The sequence below is a fragment of the Buceros rhinoceros genome, unplaced genomic scaffold (genome assembly GCF_000710305.1).
Source record: "Buceros rhinoceros silvestris isolate BGI_N320 unplaced genomic scaffold, ASM71030v1 scaffold8133, whole genome shotgun sequence".
Taxonomy (NCBI): domain Eukaryota; kingdom Metazoa; phylum Chordata; class Aves; order Bucerotiformes; family Bucerotidae; genus Buceros; species Buceros rhinoceros.
Window position 1 is genome coordinate 10,958 of NW_010401754.1, and position 13,484 is coordinate 24,441.

A 13,484-nucleotide genomic window follows, 5' to 3' on the forward strand; every position below is an offset into this window, starting at 1 on the left:
TTCTGAAAACTACTACTTAACTATTTCACTGGTAGGTTGGAGAGTGAACAATTTTCAGAGACTGGCCCCTGCACTGTTCACAAAATACAGACACCAAATAATTCATTTTGTCCTCTGTTCCTCAAGCTATCATGCAAGAGTCTCTTCCTGATAGCCCATCCCTGTTTACTTGAGCAACTGATGCCATAAATGTATCATTCAGATTTTAACTTTTAGCTTCCAAATAAAAAAAGCAATACTGTTCTGAAGTAAAAATCATCCACTGAAAAGTCACACGTATAGAGTTTTTAGTAAGTACATATGAGTACTCTAAGTTACGTCACACTTGTAAACACATAGTGTGGAAAGTCTGTACAACAGCAGCATATTTGCCCCAAAAAGTAATCAATACACTCCAAAGCAGTAAGTGATACCTCTCTTTAAGGCCTTGTTCCTTTTTTTGCTATTCACCACAGTCAGCTCCCATGACTTCAAAAGGACTGTTCAATGTATTAGAATAGAAAGCAGCAGCATACCAGGCACCTTGTATACTGCCAGAGTTAATGAAAAATCCCTTTGAAGATTACATATATTCCACTAATTTCTTCTGATTAAAAGAGTGAAATTCTGGACTGATAAAAATCCAGTGCAAAAATGAAGTAATTAAGACCCACTTCTTTCCACATTTAAAGCATGACTCATGACCATCTTCAGCCTGCATTTAATAAAACATTTTCACAGAGACTATTAAAAAAACCCCTCTACACTACATCCTTTCAGCCTGGTACTGCATTTTCTTGCACAATTTTGAGTTCCAAAATCAGTTTTTAGTTAACTGTGTCAGGTGGTTCTCAACACAAAATGAAAGCAAGAAAACAAAGGGAATTTTTTTTATAAACCTAGATTTTAAAAAGCAAATTATGCACATCAGGAAGGGAAAAAATATAGAAACGAATTTAGCTCATTTTTAAATAAGAGACTGTAGTACTCATGCTGCAAGTTTCTGATAAATGACTACTAATTACATTTACAGTACTGAGTAGGTATGTAACAAAGTCAATAACATGAATACAAAAGTTGATCCAGAATGCTTAACACTCCAAACCATGGAGTTAGAAGTTACTGCAAAGAAAATTTAATAAAAGAAAAGCAAATGCTTCTGCAATTTTTTGACTGGAAAACATAAGCAACAATATTACATCACTAAGACTCTCTCTTTAAAAAAGTATCTTTATCTAATCAACAATACAGAGGCTCCACCATAACTGGCATTCTCCTGCTATTTGGAGATAGTTTTACTCACCTTCTGTTCTACACGTCTTTTCCAAGGGCAGCTACAAATCCCACACTTTCTGCCATTCTATTCCCTTACCTGCTCAGAGCCATTCCTTTTCACTCTCAATCATTTGAAGATTCAAACAACACATTGGATTTAACCTCTAATGCTATGTACAATTTAAAAACCAAACAAACCAAGCAACCAAAACAGGCAATCTTAAACAAAAGAAGTTACATAAAACTTTGGAGACAGAGAGAACAGAGTGAATGAGAAGGAAGGCTTCTAGTAAGAATGACACAAAAAACCCCCAAAAAACCAACAACCCTCTACTGCAAACTGCATCACAGATACTGTATTTCCCTATATCTGAATGCTATAGCTCTACCTGTTCTCAAGAAAACACCATTATTCAGGCTTGTGCTGGCAGCTAGGGCTATCACATTTGCAAAAATTATTTAAAATAACTTAACTGAATAAACTTAAAGTTACTTACAAAACAAATCAGTTCCATGAAATGCTAAGCCAGCCTTGGAATGGCTGTGAAGCCAGGAGGCTTTGAATGTTCATATTCTATCTTGTCATTAAATAATTACTAATCTTAATCCAGTAGAAGTTAAGCAACAAATACTAATAGGTATTAACTTAGAATTTGAATGGCCACATAAAAGCCAACTGCCAGCAAGGAAGCTGTACAACCTGATCAGGCTTATGCTGGAAATATTGCATTTAGACATCAAAGGAAACTTCTTTGTGGGAAACAGTAGCCTAACTGGAGTTTAGAGATATTGGAAACCTTAAATCTTATGAAGTTCTTTAAAATGGCTTGTAATCTCTAAAGACCCATTCTCTATTCAACTTCCCTTTTGAAGTTTTGTCATTTTAGCAGCCTTGCACAATCCCAGAAGTAACAGGAAAAAAATATTCTTATTCAGCCGTCTCCTGCTGTTTTTCCAAGTTGACACTTCTGAAGCACTTACTAGCATAGTCAAGGAATATGCTCTTTTTCAGGAAGAATTCCTCAGGTATCTCCCACATACAACCTTTCTGGTATATACATCATTTAAAAATAACAGTAATATCTACTAGATAATTTAAAATTCATGAGGAAATGGCACAATCCCAGAAGACACACCCATTTCTGCTTCTTACTGAAGAGACCCCAACATGAGCTGAAGCTTTGCTGTGAACCTTCCCGAAAGTTCAAGTCTTTCAGCTAACTAGCATCTGATACCTTTGTAGCTCCCTGTTCCCACCACCATCTGGCTGCCAGCAAGAAGAGGGTATTCCTCAGAGTCTTCCTTTTTGCTACCACTGTTTCTACTAGGACACCTCCCAGGTTTTCTGTCCCAGGTCTCAGTGAGAGGGATTCCTGTGCCATCAGCTTCTTAACATCCACTATAATGTCACATCCACACTGGCAATATTCTATTTCGACTTAGAAGTCCTTCTTACACAGAAAAGACAACTGAAAAAAACAGCAGAGAAAAGCTAGAAAAATCCAGGGTAGAACCAGTACACATGATGATACTGTTACAATTTTCCCTTGGCCTCTGCTGCAGAAAGAGTTCTGACCTAGCCAGACCAATAATCTGACCTAACTCAGCCGTTCTTTGTACATACTACTAGTCCAAATGAATCAAAAAATTGTTTAAACAAAAATAAAATGTAAAGCTGAATTTCATACACTAAGTCATACCTTTGCAAGCAAAACATCTATTTAAAGATAAAAATCAAATTCTGAATTATGTCACCCTAAATTTAGGAAAGAAAATTACTGTTAAATTACAACGCTCCAGTTGGGGTAGAGACAGTCGTAAAATATATCAATACCTTTCAGTTATCAGGGTTGAAAAACCTCATAGCAATACAATGGTTTCTTGCTGGCCTACACATTACTACGCATATCCACATATTTAACACATTTCGGTGTTTATACATGGTTTGAACAGCACTATTGATTCATCTGTGTGATTATTTTTCAACTTCCAACATAGCAAATTGAGAATTTGTAAAAGAAAGGATTTGAAAAAAAAAAAAATGAGGAACAAGTTAAAATTACTCAAACAGGAAAACACACAATTATTGTTTTAAACTTTGAGACTTTCACAAACCATTGGACTACTTAAGAATAGGTGTTAATATGCATTTTCACTTCAACACTAGCAGAAAACTTCAGAATACAACCAGTAAATACAAACTTATTAGATGTCTGAATTTTCTAATGTTGGTTTTCATTCTGACAAGCTTATGCCGTTAATCTTTCCTGTAAAATGCGATCAAAAATCTACACTAAATCACAATTACTATCTCAATTGGCAATAAAAAGATCTGTGAAAAACATAACCCGTATTAATGTACAACCAGCAAAACTGTCATTTTTAACCTCGTTGATACGGTGGAGTCTCGTTCAGCAGTAAGCATTTACAAAATCTTATACAGACAAATCCATAAATCCTCCCACCAAAGCGAGAATTCGCCAATCCTTCTCACCAAAAAACACCCCAGGGACCATCTCATAACTCAGAAGAATAACTTATCTAAAATATTTTGTAACTTTATATTCAAACTAAAACTACAATTTCAGGAATCTTTTGTAAAGTACAATATATATAAAATGCACAGAAATTTGAATTCTTTATAATTCTTAAAATGTTGTCCGACAGTAAACTAAAGAATCAAACTCAGTGGAAATTTCTAAAGGTTACTGCAGTATAAAGACTTAAAGTGTTATACCAACACTACTCAGCATATTCTGGTAATTTTTAATTTCAGCTTGAAATTAAAAATATCAAACTATTTCTATGACTCACAATTGCAAATCTAGGAATAAACTAAACTGTAGTGGCTTACCTGTCTGGCATAGAGTATACAGAATAGCAAATTACTATTTTATACTATGTTAAAAGTGAAAAGATACACCTCAGATTTTTAAAGGAGAACTTTTAGATACGATTTCTTACACGTGTATATATATTATGTATGTTTCCAGCTGAGGTTGAGGTATTCTTGAACAGAAACAATATGTTAATTGAAATCATCAGTGGCTTGGATTAACCTTTTTTAACATACAGAAATAGTAATGCTGCAGAATTATTTTATATATCTATACATCAGTGAATCAAATAATTACCCAATTAAGTGTGTTTTTCCATTTCTGTATTTTATCTTTTTCATTTTCTTTCTGTATTTTCTTATTTTCATTACAAGCGCAAACACAGATAGGTCTTGGCCAGCATATCTGTTTTACTGAAGTAAAATACCTGATGAATAAGTTTGCCAAGTATTTTCTCAAAAAGGAATTGTAAAGCCGTCAGTAAGGTTTGTTACCTTACCACAAAACATTTCAGAAAAAAAAAAGCCTTATAACTTCCTAATTAATCCTTATTCATTATAGCTAAATAATCAATTATTTTTCCTATACATTTAACTACTAGACAGAAATTTAAACCACACATCAAATACTTACTTAAATTTATACCTGAAAACTGACAAACTACTCAGCCTATAAGTGAAATACCCTCATGTAGTATATATGCATGCATATAAGTATGTGTATCTGTATGGCTGGAAAAAACCACACTGCCACTGAAAAGAATTAGCACCTGGAAAGACCGATACCTGGAGACTGTTGCCAAAAAAATTTCAGCAGTAAGAAAGAGCTGTACAGCTGCTCCCAGAAATTATTTTCTCTGATTAAAGAACAAATAGATTGAGGACAGAAAGAATACACACTGTAACTAGCAAAAAGATATAAAGGGATCATCATCATGGCTTGGCTTCGCGAACGAAGACCTGGGAAGGGTTTTTTTCACGCTCACTGCAAGCGATGAGTGCACCCTTCGGGCCTGCGCGGTGGATTTTTTAGGTGAGGCACCAGCGTGCGCGGAACTGGCTCCACCCTTTACACCTGAGGTTCATCTGCCAGGGCCTAGCGAGCTTGGATGGTGACAGCGAAGTCCTCAGGTCGTAGGTTTGGTTAGAGTGTCCTTCTCTTAGATGGAGCCTTACAAGGCTAAACGAGCTCCATCTGCCTGGGTTTGGAGTCAGAGTTGTCCTTCTCCTAGGATGGTTGCCTGAAGGCTAGTGAGCCCATCCTGCCCGTGGACACACTTTGTCTGACCCTTCAGTTGAGACCTGTCTGGCTTGGGAGACCCCACCGGAGGCACATGCCACCACCAGCACAGCTCTCAACCTCACAAGGGCACACAAGCTCCTTCCCCACGGCAAGGGGGTGCCCGTGAAGGAGTCGCTGCTCTACCTCCGGACATCACAGACCCAGGCACGGGGCGGCCGGGGCCTGCCAAGAACAGGAGTCCTGGAGGGTTATAAAGGGATAAGCCCACATGAAAAGCACTCCTTGTTTCCTTGAAAGTGGTACTGGGAATTTGGAAAACAGACATTGAAACCCTGGAGGGTGGCGTTTTGGAAGGCCACCAAATCTACAAAGTTGAAAAACCTGACAGTTGAAGAAAGGTTGGAGGAATGGGATTTGCTCCACTTAGAAAAGAGAAGGTTCATGAGGCTGTGAAGGATGTAATGACAGTCTTCCAAAGCCTAACATGTAGTTTTAGAGAAAACAGAGGTGCCCTCTTCACAAGGATGCGCACTGAAAGGATGAGGTGCCATGAGCCATGAGTTGCTTCAGGGAAATTAAACAGTGGAATAAATTGTCCAGAGAAGTGGTGGACTTTCCCTTACTAGAAGTATCCAAGTATTAGCTTAGCTTGACAAGGACACGGACAACCTAATCTGGGGTACTGCTTTCAGGGCCCTTCCAACATAGGCTACTCTGATGCCATATGTGAAACTTCGCAGCTGCTGTGTTTTGTTTTAAATTAGTGCCTATCACAAACAGAAATAATTTAAAAAAAAGCACAGCTCTTTTGCTTCAACTTTGCACTGTTATAACTCCGCTAACACCAATGGATTTATATATGAGTATATGCTGAAGCAACCTATTTTTCTGCATTTTTTTCCCCTCTATCATGTAAAGTTGGCCAATATATAAGTGATCTTTGCATATGCCAAACTCCTGAATTCTACACACATAAAGCTGTTTGCTCCACACATGCAGAACACTATACCATACAGAACGACGCTTTCACCCTACTGGAATAGGGTCATGTATGTTACTTGCTAAGAAGTAAGCCAACTAGTAATGTTTCCAAAAAATAAAATAAAAAAAAAAATCCACCTTCATCAGGAAAAAAACAGATAGCACTGAAATCTGTTGCAAAACATTTAGTGAATTTTTTTTTTAAGGTAGTAAGGGAAAAGACATGTAACGAGCCACCTAAAATTGCTTTTGCTTAGCAAGTAGATTCAAAAGATCTTCAAACCCTCTTTCCTTTGTTCTCTTAATCTTTAAATGATGTGGAAAGGGATAATTTGAGATATACTGTTAAAAAGCAATTCCAAGAGCTACCTAATTACCATGCTGCGATTCCTGTTATCCAAGGGATTGCATACAAGCAGAATTTAAATTTAGAGAGAAAAGTATTGGCATTCTCCTACAGCCTACCCAAGAAAGAGGTCTCTCTATAGATCATGTAGCCAGCTTCACATTCAGACAGGTAAGATGGGAATAAATACCCAGGAAGCAAAGGTAAAAATAGCCCCACTTTTTAAAGCTGCCATAAATCCATACTGCTTACACTTACTCACAGTTTTTGTAATGTGACTTCCTTGGATATGTTGTCCAGTAACAAACTACACCATTACATTTAAATTGCCAAATTAGTTTTATATTAAAATACCTCACTGAGAGTAACGTGAATGTTCACACAGACATAATAGCAGAATACATCAGGCTGCCTGTAAACTTGAACTTCAGTATATTAGTTGACATAATTAGTATTTTAGAGTTAATTCTGCAAACCTTAAGGCTTGGAAAATAAAATTCAAATCAAGCTCATAATTCATTGGATAAGGTTTAACACCTGTAAAAACAACAATCATGTATGTGTTCCTGCAGCACCTCTGTAAGGCAATGCAGTTTAACAACTACATAACCAGATTTTTTGCCATGAGAGAAGTAATCTAGCTCCTAAAAGCTAAAATAATGTAATGAAAGTCAAGGCAAAGCAATACAAGAAAGCTCCAGAAGAAAGATGCATTAGGGCAAAGTCCAACAAACTCAGTTATTAAATAAAATGACCAGAGTCATCCCTCTGTGTCTGATAAGGAATGACGCTCAAGTGTTTACTACATAGCATTAGGAAAAAAATGAAATCCATGCTGTTACTATCACTAGCATGTACAGTCATACATACTTGTTTCAGACAAGTCTTACAGAAAATATCCATAAAGGTAGGAGGTCTCTGTAAGATATGCTGCAGTTCACATAAACATGGTTATTTTGCTTCCTGAAACAGCACTACTAAATTACTGAAATACATGAAGCAACAAATACACAATATCTTGGGAATGCATGGAAAAGTATGACAACGGCATTCACAGTACATGAAAACATGGAAAAGAAAGAAATCAAAAAGCAGGACTTTTGAAATACTTCTTTGATAAGGAAATCTTCATTTTCTTTTAATATTGGGGGTGGGGGGAGCCACGTGTGTCTACTGAGTGGTATCACTGCTACTGTTGTTCATGTTATTTGCTACTAAACGCAAGCACTGTTGAAGGCAGACTTACCTCTACCAATGTTACAGTCAGAATAAGGTCCATTTTTGAGTCTGGGAAAAGGGCGTTCACTTGCGGAGACATTCCAATCAGTACACAGTTAGTTACAACTGATATTACACTCATAGTTTCAAAAGCCAGCTGAAATAAAACACAAATGTATTTATAGTTATGACCATTACCTCTAATATACCAGTCCCCAAATTGCCCTAGACAATACCTCTCTCTTAAATCCTCAGAAGACCCATTATTTTAACCCTTTGTTTTCCTTTATCTTTTGAATTCTCCAACATACGACTTGTTTGGCAAGCAGTCCTGAATTCACCAGCTTTAAGAACAGGCAAAGATGAGATCACAACAAGACCACCTAGCAACCCCGAATTTTTCTCTAATTTGACTTCTCTGTGTGCATGTGTTTGCCTTGAAGAAGTTAAACAGTATTCTTCCATAATTCCATAGTACTGTAAAGATCTTGAGAAGTTATTTAGAAGACCACTAACATTCTAGATGTAGGTAATGCCAGAATACCTCCTGAAAAATTTGGAATAATCCTGAAGTAAAAGAGCGGACAGGAAAGCAGCCTCGTACTTGGTATCTTCATGACCCATAACCTGAACACATAAAAGAGTATGTACTCATCTACAGTTGTACTCCCGAATACAAATTTATTTTGAGATAAAGAAAAAAATGCATAATTCCTAGAGGAACTAATAGTCCAAACATTCTGGTTTTGGAGTTTTTGTCTGAATGTTAAGTAACAGGAAAATGTATGGATGGTTCAGAATGCCTGTTTAAAAATTATAACCAGTTACACAAGCTGAAATTTGTTGAAGGAAAGATTTACATTTAAATACATGCAATTGCACACGTCTAAGAAGCTCTTGCCTGAAGAGTTCCCACAAAATGACTGAAAATATTATTACAGTGTGACAATTACTTTTGCAATATAATGGTTACTTATCCCAAAGTCCTCTCTGGAATGAGAAAGACTGACACTGAATTGTAGCAATTGTCACAATGAATTATCAGAAGTAACTTTTCTCTTTGACAACAAGCTGGTGAATCAGCTCACCTCATAAAACAATTCCAGTAGTCATTTATCAGAAATCTATCAGACAATGCTCTAACATCCAATATGAAATAGATAACTAAATTTTAAAGAAATTAGTTTAAATTCACAAAGTAAATGCATTTCTACTAGTAGTTAAAAACTTACACTATAGAAAACACAATATGACTGTACCATTAGTGTATTATATTTTAACAGCCTCCTCTCTAAATTGAAATAAACTTCTAGCAAAACCAAATGCTATTAATATATCTGCAGCTATGCTTAGGACTTATGATCACAACATGATTTATTTGGTGGTCACACCACTGGTCAATGCAGCTATGCTATCAAGATGTTTGCAGCATAGATTTAGACTGAGAAAATGCGTAAAATATTAAAACACAATCAGATTATAATTTGCACATTTTAATGACTTAATATTAAAACACTTTTCCTACAAGTCCACTTGATCAATACTCACGTACATGTCTAACGAACATTGTTCAGAATACTTTGCACGTTTGCATGTTTTTACAGTATGTTTCATTTGAGGTTTCCTGATTTAATTTCTTATCTCCCATTTGTTAGATGTGGTACCAACATCTACAATCCCTCCAAACTGAACAACCCACTGGTGGGAGTTTTTGTGTCCTTTGTCTCCATTATATAATGTTAGAAAAGCTGATAAATAAAACTAGAATATGGATCATCCCCTAGAAATTTCCACCAACCTACTTCACACTCTCTCAGGTCACTGCTATTACAGAATGCTAGTCTCAGAATGTGATTTAGTAGCCTTTTTTCTTTTCAGAAAACCCTCTTTTTTTGGAGATTTACAGGGTTATTCTTAGTCCAAATCAGTTCACTGACACAGCATTCTCAGTTGGCTACAAATTAGCTAGTGCTAGCATGATTGCATAGGCAAACAACTGAGGACAGAAAACCCTTAACCCAGTACTACTAGCATGAAATTATTTAGATGAACAATGTAGTTGTGCAGAAAGGTCCAGATCCTGTTTTCAGATCCAGATTATCTTAAAACTAGTCAGCTTGAGCTCCAGTAGTAATTACAAGGAGACACAGCCTAGCATGGCTTAGGAATCCAAGAACTTACAGGCATTCTTCAAATTTTTTGAAACCTTTGCTGAGCTTCACACTTCTAACATCAGATGTCACCATTTCTAAAATACGTTGTCTGTAAAAGGTATAAGGCAGTAGCTGGCAGCTTTTCTTTGTTGCAGTTACAAAAGGAATACAACACATATAAATACAAGGACTAAAGGAAATATTTATTTTCTTTTCAAGGGCAACTGAAAGATTGGTCAAAAACCTTACAAAAAAAAAAAAAACCCACTTGGATAGATACTACCCTAAGGCACTGAAGAGACTGAAGTACCTACCAAATTTTGGAGTGGCTGATGGGTCAAATACACAGATTAAACACATTCGTTGAAACCTCTTTTAAAACAAGTAGAAAAAGACACACAAAAATTACCTGCCAAACACCAATATTTGCTGTGGGTTCTGCAAATGGTCGCTTGTAAACTCTACACATCTTTAAGGCATCAGAATATATCTCTGTGATGTTGTTTAACACTGCAAAGACAGCTGCCAGTGGATAAACACATGAGAAAAGACTCACATAGCCAAACTGTAAGAACAACTCCAGGTAATCATCAAAAGTACCCTGAAAAACGAAACAAAAATAAGAACAGCTTTAACCCACAAAAATATACGTGAAGAAACAGAAAACTAATATAGTTGTAATACAACTAATATAGTTGTAAACACGCTTCCTCATCCCAAATCAACTGTTTGAGAATGACTGGTGATAGAAAAACAACAAAACTCCCCACCTAGTTAATTTGGAATTATACAATTACTCAAATCTTCCCAACAAGGGGAGGCCAAAGTTTTTCCTTTGCCTAACGCATTTTTGCAACAATCACACTTATCCTTACTACATGAATAATTGTATAACCACATTCAACTCAAGTTCCTGACTAACTCGGTGAAATAGTTACAAGAGGAACAGAGGGCAATAGGAAAACAGCACCATATATTTAAACTGGCAGAACATTCTCCTAAGAACATTGTGACAAGAAAAGTCCTAGTATTTCAGACTATCCATGAAACATCTAACCAGAAAAGTAGATAGACAACTCTTTTCCAGTATTTTTACTGGTGTATTTCAAAACATGTAGAGTCAGAATTAGTGGCCCACTTGAAGGCTGCAATTACAGTATGATAGGAACTGACATCTGAAAGGAACAATTAGTGCAAACAAAAAGCTCTATTTTGGCAAATCCGCAACACATCCATCACCTGATCTTAAAACAAGATTGTGGTCACTTAAATGCTGATTAAGTATATATAGATTATATATATTTGCATATTAATTTTGTCATATTGATAATAGTTTTCTATGATTGCAGCAATTATTTTTAAAAAGTGAATCCCAAACCAACCATTTTCAAAGTAAAAGGGTTCACGGATCAAAGAATGGTGAAGTATCACAAAAAATTTAAACTGGAATCTAGCTATCTTGTATTCACCCAGACCCACATATTGCCCTCTCTCTCAAAAATGAAATAATAAAGACCTGACAGTAACTGAGATTATTACAGGAACTATATAAAATCGGTTTTGGCTTCATGCATCAGACACATGGTTCTCTTAACTTTTTTTGCTGATTGTAGTTATTAAACCAACTGCCCTATCCAGCACCTAGTGCTTTTTTTCCTAGCAAACAGAGAGACACAGTAATATGCTGCAAGCTCAGAAATCAACATGGGGTAGTCATTAGCTGCATTTTTACTTGAGCACATTTTCAAGTTGCACAGTATAGCTGGGTCAAACTTATCTGCAGGGCAGACAATGAGAAGCTAACTAACTTTTAAAACCAGGTCTTTCCACAGAAATATTTTGTAGAAACTTGGAATTTTAGTCATGTCTTCTTTAGAGATGTTTGTGCAGGATCACTCACTGGAGTGGCAGTCACATTTGTCCCTGCTATCACTTTCTCACACCCCTGCTGCAGGCAGGGAGCAATGCTACTCTTTGCGCTACTCTCTTCTGGTAACTGCACAGTATTCCCACTGATTCCTCATACTTTTCTTCTTACTTCCTTGCCCAGTACCTATTGGCTTTTAGAACAGCAGGGCATGAAAATGAGCATTTATTTTTCTCCTCAGTTTGAGACTGTAGAAAAACAGGAGTCTGATATGATGTTAAAGAAATTTAAAAGTGTGCTGACAATGGTCAGCTATAAAAGCAGTACATAAACTATTCCATCAAATAAACAGAAATGACAATGAAATTCAGGGAGGAAATGAACTACAGGAGAGAAAGAGATCTCCAGATAAAAAATTCTTGCAGGATGTTTTTACATCTTAAACTGGGTTAAGGGCTGGAGAAAAGTGAGAGAGAAAGAGGACACAAAAAAGAGAAAGTGAAGGAAGGAAAACAAGACAGAAGACTCTGAAATGCAGAATTCTGTCAAGATACCTGCTAAATTCCTCGGTTACCAAGTATACTCAAATGCCGCCCCCCCCCACCACCACTATGAGAAATTTAATTTTAGAAATACTCTTGCCTGCTGGCACCACACTGCTCACAAACAAATCAGCTGTCTAATAACATGTCCACAAGCACACTAAAATCATTAGACTGAAAATAAAATTAAGGCCTTGAGCACACAGTACCTTGAACTGAAACAGAGGGTAGCAGTGAACACCTCCAAAGCAAAGACATAACTCCACAATTATTCTGTTGGGTTCCCATGGAAGATTATTCAGGACAGAAGAGTACAACAGGCACACAGGTACATTTGATCTAGCTCTGCACAAGACGCACTGAGCAACATGACTCAACGTGACGCTGGCTTTGTATTTGCCAGCTGAGAGTCAGAAGTCTTTTCTGGTCTAAGAGGTAGACCTTATTTGGTCAGGCATATTAATGCTTTTGGAGCTGTGCTGGCCCATTTGATGGCACTGCTGGACTTCAGATACTAATTTGGGGATTTCTGCTGTGTTCTCCATTGTAACAAGACACGATCTCTAAATCTACCTCCCTCCATATAAAATGTGGGAAATACCAACCTTCCCAGAGGAACGCAAGTATTAACATTTATACCATTACTCAATTGCAAAGGTAGTATTTCTATCTATCAAATATCACACCGCTATTCTCTACTTTTTATGTAGAAGGTACACTATCTACATCTAGTTCTTATTCTTTAAAAGTGATACAGTATTACAACCTTTGTGACTATGCTTTATCTGATGCAGCATCTGATCAAGTTGTCAGCCAGTCTGTAAAGCTTTAACATACACAAATCTACTTTGTCAATTCTTTTAGAACTGCAAGTACTTAATTATACTGGGTAGGAGGTAGTAAGGAATGGAACTAGGAAGACAGCAAATGCCAAAGCTATAGTTTCAAGAAACTAGAGCTTCCAGCAGTAGTACTGGTTTGAACAGTTGGTTTCTCCTGCCCTCTCCATTTCTGGGCCCAGCTAGACATGAGCACACTCTTTCA

The 13,484-nt window shown here is 36.7% G+C and overlaps 1 protein-coding gene across 1 annotated transcript in view; it reads right to left on the bottom strand.

The window, feature by feature from the left end:
- Window positions 1–7,864: 7,864 nt before the first annotated feature.
- Window positions 7,865–13,484, bottom strand: part of ANO10 (anoctamin 10) — a 19,444-nt gene continuing 13,824 nt past the window's right edge. Inside the window, exons 9-10 of the mRNA XM_010132376.1 lie at window positions 10,441–10,632; window positions 7,865–8,035 (exon numbers count right to left, since the gene is read on the bottom strand). Of these exons, the coding sequence (XP_010130678.1) occupies window positions 7,865–8,035; window positions 10,441–10,632 (363 nt within the window). The remainder of the gene's footprint in view (window positions 8,036–10,440; window positions 10,633–13,484) is intronic.